We start from the raw sequence: 8,730 nt of genomic DNA on the forward strand, positions 1-8,730 counted from the left end.
CCTCTTGCCATTGGCTGGAGGAGATAATTAGAAAAGTTGCAAAAAACACACCCCCGAATCCGAAAAGGACGGGGCCTGTTCAGAGTGACGAACCTCTTCTCCAATGGCTGGCCAGCATTCAAGAGGCCAGCCAATGGAGAAGAGGGGAGAAGAGGGGCGGGTTCAAGCCCCTCTTCTCCAAGTCATTATCTCTCGCGAGCGAGACTGCGCAAGCGCAGCCTTCGCTAGCCGAGACCTAAAAATGAAACACGCTTCTAAGCGTTGCTCTACAGTATATGTAAAAAAAGATATGATGAACTGATGCACGGATGTGCACATATGTGTCTTTACATTATGCAGCAGCGTCACTCAGTAGACATGCGCTATGACGTATTACGCATATATGCATGCGCACGCCTACAGACTGGCACGGGCCACATTTTATTTAAAAAATGTATTTACTGATCCAAAATGGTGGGCATCACTTGGAGTGATAAAAATTAATTTTCTAATATGCAAAATCAATCAATCACTCACATTACTTTATTCGGTATAAAAAAAAATACCATAAAAGTACAAGTAAAATACGTCAAAGTTAAAAACCAATTCAACAATCTAAAATTCTCCATATTCAATACATCAATGATTAGGTACCCCTCCCCTCAGCTAATTCCTTCATGAGGCCATAAGAAGAGTGACATCACAGGCAACCTGTGTTCTCCCAATGCCACATGTTGCTCTAAGGCTGACCGCTGCCCTTAAGAAATTTACAATACAAAACAGAGTCAAAGCATCTGAGGACAGTTTTAAAAATAACAAGGTCACCCATGCGTGTTTAAATCTAGCTTTCTTTAAAATTCTCTTTTAAAAAAAAAAAGGCTCATAGATTGTGAATAAAAGGGACATAGAAAAACAAAGTGAAGGGTATCTTGTGGAGACCGTTGGTCGCAGCCACATGGGCCCTTCATCTCTATGGACGATCCTGCTGGGTCAGCCAATACGTGGTGTAGAAGATTTAGCCTGAACCGTGTCATTAAAAATCTATCATGGGCATTATGAAAATAAGACAGGTAAGATTCGATGCCCATGGATGTTTTAGTTAAAAGATGTTCTCTCACTGACGGCTTAATCAGCTCCCTATCTTCCCTGAGTGTTGTATCATGCTTAAACAAGCATTGGCATAGCCAATAGGTCTCGCCTTTGGGACCTTATAAGTGTTTAGCCATGCAACAGTTGCATAACGAAACACTTATAAGATCCCAAAAGCGAGACCTATTGGCTATGCCAATGCTTGTTGAATATTCTGATGTTCCACGCAATACAGGACTGCATATTCCCCCACATTCTCCCTATGTTTACATGCTTTACAATTATTACAAGTGTAGTGCTTAATTTATAAAAGAATGAGTGGTAGTGCCCAAAGATGTGCTCAGAAGCCCACAGCCGGCACTACTGAACGTCGGCTTATTGAATACCAAGACTCCCTAGTCTTGTATCCTTCTCATGGCTTTTGTAACCCGCTATCAGACACTCTCTGCCCCATTATATCACGCCTGCAGGTTCCTTCTTTCTCCCCTTCTGATGGTTTCTCCGTTACTGTCCTCCTCTTTATTCCCCTTCGTGTGATTTTCTCTCTCTTGCTCTTGGTAAATGTCTGATGAGGAAAAGTATGTGCCGGTCCCCAACAATGACGGTAGCTGGGCCCTACTAGCAACCACCGGCTCAAATTAAGCACTGCACAAGTGAGAAAACCATACAGATTCATCCTTCTAACATGCCTAAGAGTAATGCACTTTTATTTACACCTTTCAGTGAACAATTTCTCCTATGTGTGATCTTCTGAGTCTCATTAATTTCTAATTAGTGTAATATCACTCTGGGTTATGGGCCAGTTTCTTCGTAGCAGTTGTCTAATTGCTTTTCCTCGTTTATTAAAAAACTCTTATTTCTTCCTTCCATTTCAGTGATGTTTTATTTTGCAGTAACAGTTTCTCTGTCTTCTTGATAGTAATCCCTTCCATTGCTTTCAATAAGATACCCTGCAGGTCTCTCCTTTCCCCCATAGACCATTGCGAAGCCTTGAAAATGTCATTACCGCAGGTGCATTTCGCTCACATATGGGATGCTCCATTTAAGATTACAGGGGCCACATGGAGCAAGCTTTTACCTGCAGTGGGTTTTCTGTACAGTGATGTACCTACTTTATCCCAATCCAACATGACCTTGTTGTCAAGAAATTTAACAGAAGTTGCACTCATTGTACTGAAACTAATCACAGACCCCCAAACAAGACTGCAAAACGTATGAATCAACATGGCGAAAATTAATAGGTGTTGCACTCATTGTACTAGTAAATGTAATTCATTTTCATTTAACACTACCACATAGCTCCTTGCTTTGTCTTTAGACCCTTTCCAAAAAATGAATAAACAATCTGCATAACTGAGCCATAGCAATATGTTTCCCATGACATCTTTATTGAGTTCTGCCAAGGCAACTCGCGCCTACCACCAGCCCATCAAAAGACTGGTGCAGCTCGAGGAAAAGCAGATACCCATTGCAGTCCCACAGCTCTGTCTGTAAATTATGTTACCAAACTTAAATAAGTTAGTGCTCAAACAGAAAGCGAACTGAGAGTAGAAAATAAGACACATAACAATAAAATATTGTTATTGTATGTGGGAAATGTTTACGTCCCCAATACAGTCTGAATTTACAATGCAGATAAAAAAAGACGATAAGTCCAATGTCATAAGTAGCTAGTCTACTGCCCAACATGCCTTAAATTTTATGAAGAAACCTCAGCTATTCTTCATATAAGAGGGCAGTGTGCAGACAAAGGGCCTTAGGAAGTGATCTACATACTGGGAAGTATTTTCTAACAGACTTTCTTTGGCAGAAACAAGTGTTCTATCCAGCAGCTTTTAATGAATCTTATAGCCAATATTCTTCTACTTCTGTTAAACCACTTTCCTTCCAGTAATAAAATTTGTACCGATTCATACTAATGGCCCTTATGTAATTATCCTTGAAATGCCTCTGATAATGCTTCTCAATAAAGAGTTGTTTCATTGCCTCCTTCTCACAGAGTTCCCTTGACATAACCACAACATTGTCTCTATTGATGGACCCTTTAATGATGATTATATCATCTTTCTCGAGGGATATTCAATCCTTGAGGGATATTCAATCCTTCGGGTTGATCGCCGGTCATGTTCAAAATCAGCTTGCATATAGTTTTCTTTCTTAGTTTTTTTAGTCCATTAATTATGGTATCTTCAAAAGTGTCAATGGCATAAGGAGGTTTTGGGACATATGGTGTGTAACGTAAGTTGTGAGAAAGTTCATTATTGCATCCTCTTTGCACAGCTATTGCCATTGCAGTGAAGTTTTCATGAAAATTATAAACAGGTGTAAATAGGATGAGTTTGACTTTAATCATTTCATTACAAACCTGAGTATTTTATTATCTACATAACTTTAATTTACATGACCATTTTATGATTCTCTTTCATTGTAATTTAAATACGGATAAACATTGAAAATGCGCACACAAAACAGAGGAACCTGCATAACATGGGTGAGAGCTTTCTCCTCTGCTACATAGGAGTAGCCTCAACAGTGAAGACACAATGTTGGATGTTCATTACAAGGTGAAGACGGACAACACACCCAGAGAGATTTTTTGTTTTGGATTCTGTGAAGAAAAAAAAAATTCAAGTTGCAACTGGAATACTGCTGTGTTGATTTTATCAGTAGATGTACACTAGTACTTGCATGGCGGGTGGATTTTAGTATAAGTGCTTGATACATGAATACACTTGTTTCGAAAGAGCACAGTAATACACGTATCTGTAACTGTTAAAGCTTCAGTAGGAAACCTTCTCACTTTTTTAACTCCTCTTCCATTCACTCTGCATGAATGACTGCACTGGGAATGAAATCACTCAAAAAGACCTAGTTCCAATTGTTATCCATATCTAAAAATAAATGATGACAGGGTACTAGATGGTTTTCTATCTGTGTTTAACTGTGAATACTGTACAACGGTAAAACAGTAACCCTTAGTTATAAACCCAAATGTATCATGTGACATGGAAATCAATACTAGCTGGTTTTGCTTCTCAGTTTTACCACAGCCACCAAGCTTCTACAATGTTAATTGACAGCCATTTCTTCATATTGGGTTCTTATCAAGTAACGCTTGCACTTTCTTGAAATTATCTACATTGGAAAGCAGACAATTGTGATCCATGCTCTGTCATGAAATCTGGGGGTAACTTTGAGTCTCATTCTTCACAGTATTGCCCCTGGAAATCAGTCACTGTTTGCGGCATCACCGCTGCTATTCAGCTTCTCACAGTTCTCACGGTGTCTCTGAAAGCATTCATACAGCTTGAATTTTTTGCCGCAGGTGTTGCACTCATGTAGTGGCCGGTCTGTGTGCACCAGCATGTGCTCGCCCAGGTGGTGCTTCAGCTTGAACTTCTTGTTGCACAGTGAGCAAGCAAAGGGGCGCATACTGATACGCAGGCTAACGTGACGATCTCGCCTCCCCTTCTCTGGGAAGCGCTTGCCGCAGACACAGCCGAATACTTTCTTCCCAAAGCGGGAGGTGTGCTCCACTGGGCCATGAGCCAGATGACCTAAAGGCCGGTGCATGGTGGTCATGTGGTCATCTGCCTCTCCTGCCATGCTGCGTTCTGTTGGTCCATAGTAAGAGGAGTGAACATTATGAATCTTGCTAGGCCGCACTTCGAAGTCCATACCAGCCAGAGCTTGTGTCTCTGCAATGCTGATGAGCTGATCCATGGGACCATCCAGCATAAGGGGTGCTTCCTTTTCTGTACTGCACTCCAAAAGATTTACCACCAGGGCCTCCTGTTTAATACATGCTGCAGAATGCATCTGCAAAGAGGTACTGCCAATTAAAGAGCATGAGCCAGACTGAGACACCTCTGCCTGCTCACTGGCACACGCAGCTCTAACAGAGAAGTACTTTTCCTCTACAGACTGTTGGGAATTCTCCGGCGTTACCACTCCCTCTTCCCTGGCAGAGACCTCCAGATTTTGGTGATCAGAAACCCAAGTTTCACCTGCTTCCCTGCTGCTGAAGAAACTGCTGCTGCTTGGGGACTGAGTGTCACTAGAGCGGCTAGACTGCGCTCTGGTGGTGTGGCAACCTCGCCCGAGGAATTCATAGCACTTATCCACCACATGCCACATCTGCAGGAAGCTGGCCACAGTCAGGTAGCTGCTGATGTCTTCCAAAGAGAGGAAGAGGCGTCCTGTGTAGGCTGACACAAGCACCCTCTCAAACACAACAGGGTCTAGCAGGTCAGGAAGCAATAGACTGTCAGAGTCCTTGAGGAGCAGCTGGTCATGGAAGTAGCGGGATGAGGCTGCCAGCACAGCCTTGTGTGCATTGAAGGTGCACTGCTGCACATGGACACGGATGTCACAAAACTTGCCCTCTAGGCGGTGTTGGTTAAGGTGCTCGAGGAGTGTGGAGCTGTAGTTTGGGAAGTCCACCACCCGACCGTCTCCATCTTCTGCTTCCATCTCAGCCACAGAAGGAGCTGAAAAAGGCCAAGACAAACAACAACACAATGGCTTCACTAGCATTGCAATTACCCTCCTCTACCCCCTACCACGTCCAGGAATGAGGCACATCATATATACCAGTCCTTCTGTTCCTCTTGTTAAAGAATGAAGTAGTACTAAAAAACTACACTAATATAGGGAAGTAGAAAATGTTATAAAAAAGGAATAGAATGAAAAAGATGTTATTTGTGAAATTAAAATATAGAATGAAGAAATATTAAAAGAGAAGGGAAAGGGTTAGGATGGGAGAAAAAGCTAAAGAGAAGATATAGAGCAGGGTTGTAAACTGTCTCAGATGATTAATAGGCACAAGCCGTAAAACATGTAGCTATAGAACAGGGAACACACTGCAAAGTATATAAGATTTAGACAGGTTCCAAACACACTCTACTATAATTCCTAATTTACAACTACCAACCTTCAAAGCGAACCGTGCAAGTTTTTAAATGCCAAGTCTCCTGCCACAAAGGTACCTAAAAAGTATGCATCCATAACCTAAATCCCAGATACCGGCCACCAGAAAAAAAAAAGGAAACCTTAAAGCAAAGAAAGTTCCATTACCCAGATACCTGGATCAAATCAAATAGAGTGCAAAAGAAAACACCCTTCCAAAAAAACACTCTGAGCCAATGAAAATATAAATGCCCATTAAAATGCAAACAAACAGTGGCAAAGCCAATTGGCCTGGCTTGCATTTTGAGTCTTGACTAACACATAAAAAAGGCAATTAAAAAACACTTGTTTTGTATACAATGCGTTTATGAGTTAAAGAATGTAATGCGTGATAATTCAGTGTACTTTTGAGATGAAAAACATTCCTTTGTTCATTGCAAAGCAAGCACTCCCTCGAAGACGGAATGTTACACCAAACAGCAGGAGGTGGGAGAGAAATCGTCCTCTGGGCACAGCCTTAGCTCATTTTTTGTATATTTTAAAGAATTCCCAATAATGTGTATGTTGCAGTCAATGTTTTCAAACAGTAGTAGAAAGAACTCCACACAATACAATTTGTAGTAGATTTATTCACCATCAGAGATCCAGTCAAGTTGGAACGTTCACAGCAGTAGAAGCAGAGGGGTAAACCTCATATCCTACTCAGAAGCGATCCAGTGGCACAGATGCTCACATCACGGCAGGCGGTTCACGGTGGATGGTGTAGAAAACTGCTGCTCCGATTACCAATGAGGTATGAAAATATTTTGACCGGTAACTATTTGGGAGTGATGGCAACGCTGGCCCCACACAGCTAAGTCGTCGCCAAATATGTTGTAGTCAAGGTTTTCAATTAGTAGTAAAAATAACTCAACACAATACAATTTGTAGTAGTTTTATTCACCATCCCAGATCCAGTCAAGTTAGAACATTCACTGCTGAGAGGGGAAACCAACTACAGGGATATGAATGGAATTAGATTACAACAGTGCTATGCAAAAAGCTGCACTGTAAAGCCAGGCCTAAAGCCCTTCTACCATATGCCCTACCAAAACAGCCCCAATAAAATCTATTCAATACCAAAACAACTTCATCAAAGCACATACTATGAAAGCACACTAATTCCTAGCAACCCTGTTTTAAACACAGAGGAAAACAAATCAGACCATCACAATACATGCATAAATCCTATCACTACTCGCAGGGAAGTACCAGATATTAAGTAATATGTAGTGGGAGAACATCCACACATTCAGTCTTCATCCTCTATAAATCTAAACGAGCTGCTGATAAAAGGCCTAGCTTTGTGTGTTGTTAGTGGTGCTGTAGGGGCAGAGAGGGGGGTTGAAAACTCTCCTCATAAACCATGACCACAATTATTTTTCAAAACCCACACCCCCAATCAAAACACACAAACCTTTCAAGACAAACGGTTGCCACCTAGTCGATAATTTATCGGCATGACTAGACCAGTATTTTTATGCCAAGGCCTGTAAAGACATGTATGAAATTATGCATCTCCCATCCTGGATATATTTAAAACAAAAATTAGAAGACATAAACTAAAAAAGTACGTGAAGGCCGAGTAAAGGATCCCTGACCGACATTTCAGCAACCAGAAGCAGCATTGCCATTTAACAAATTGAATACAATTCCAAGGACCAGAGCCTGTCACTGCCGGAACCAAAGGCATGAACAACTATCCGTTATATTTGTCCGAGAAAGGTGGCAAAACCAAAGCGGACACTAATACTGAAATAACACAGACATTCATGCAAAACAACCTCCAAGCAACACAAGCACGCATTCCGCCCTCGAAAATGCTGGAATTTCCTCGTTTATTTACCTTCAAAGACCGACCCCACCACGCTCTATGAACCCAACTCCTTAGATACAACTGGAGACGTGGAAGAAGGACTCGCCATGAACACCTGCCTCCTTGGCGGCCATTTTCAATCGGGCAACAATGGTAGGATTATTACCACGGAGTGCGGCAGGGAAAGGCGAGAAGGAGCCATCTTGGAACGGGGAAGCGAGCAGACTCTAGGCAGCTCTTCCGACAAAGGAAGCTAGTAAAATTTATTTTACAGGTGTTTCCGAGGCCACTAGTTTCTGCACATTAAATATTACTCAGTGGTTTCCCTTTGGGTCCTGGGACATTTGACTAGTACAAGGCGGAATAAATGTTAGACGGAAGTAGATCTGGCCTGCTTGTCCCTTCTTGTTTTTATTTTTACCACAAGGGCGTCCATCTTGAAGGGGTGAATGATGGAATCAATGTTGTAAATGGACTGATAACTTTGAGTCTCCAGGGAATAGACGGTTCGTGGAAAGTTTGACGTTTACAAAACTTGAACCATTCCCAAGCATACAGTGCATTAAATAGACAGCCACTTATTATGGACATTTTTCATCCTACACCTTTTGTGAGAAGGTTGATGGCTGTTGTAAGGCAGAGGAGAAGCTCTCCTAAAACTAGGCTCTATTGTGTAGTGATACGCTCTAGTGTTTCAAGCGCCCCAGTGCATGCTGGGTAGAGGCGCGGCTTCGCGCTTAGACGGCGCGAACAGAGCTAGCGGACGGGAGTGTTCCCGGCGCTCGGATCACGATAATTAATAAATAATTATTCTACTACTCCACAACGGTGCCAGAGTCTTTTGTGGGTAACCACATCATCACAATGGCGACAAGGGTGGGATGAGGCCAGCGCAGAGC

The 8,730-nt window shown here is 42.1% G+C and overlaps 1 protein-coding gene across 2 annotated transcripts; it reads right to left on the reverse strand.

Moving 5' to 3' along the window:
- Positions 1-3,440: 3,440 nt before the first annotated feature.
- Positions 3,441-7,951, reverse strand: LOC146869863 (zinc finger and BTB domain-containing protein 43-like). Of its 2 annotated transcripts, none has more exons than XM_085623777.1 (2): positions 7,862-7,951; positions 3,441-5,558 (listed from the first exon to the last, which is right to left on the reverse strand). In XM_085623777.1, exon 2 carries the CDS (start codon positions 5,539-5,541, stop codon positions 4,297-4,299), a length of 1,245 nt encoding a protein of 414 aa, XP_085479903.1. In that variant the 5' UTR covers positions 5,542-5,558; positions 7,862-7,951; the 3' UTR covers positions 3,441-4,296. The 2 variants fall into 2 exon arrangements, with proteins under 2 accessions (XP_085479903.1, XP_085479906.1); XM_085623780.1 differs by lacking the exon at positions 7,862-7,951 and adding an exon at positions 6,611-7,846.
- Positions 7,952-8,730: the final 779 nt, after the last annotated feature.

The sequence above is a fragment of the Triturus cristatus genome, chromosome 1_1, assembly GCF_964204655.1.
Source record: "Triturus cristatus chromosome 1_1, aTriCri1.1, whole genome shotgun sequence".
Taxonomy (NCBI): Eukaryota; Metazoa; Chordata; class Amphibia; order Caudata; family Salamandridae; genus Triturus; species Triturus cristatus.

Bases quoted from the DNA above. Each gene is read 5' to 3' on its own strand.
- LOC146869863 (XM_085623777.1), bottom strand. From the start codon at position 5,541: ATGGAAGCAGAAGATGGAGACGGTCGGGTGGTGGACTTCCCAAACTAC.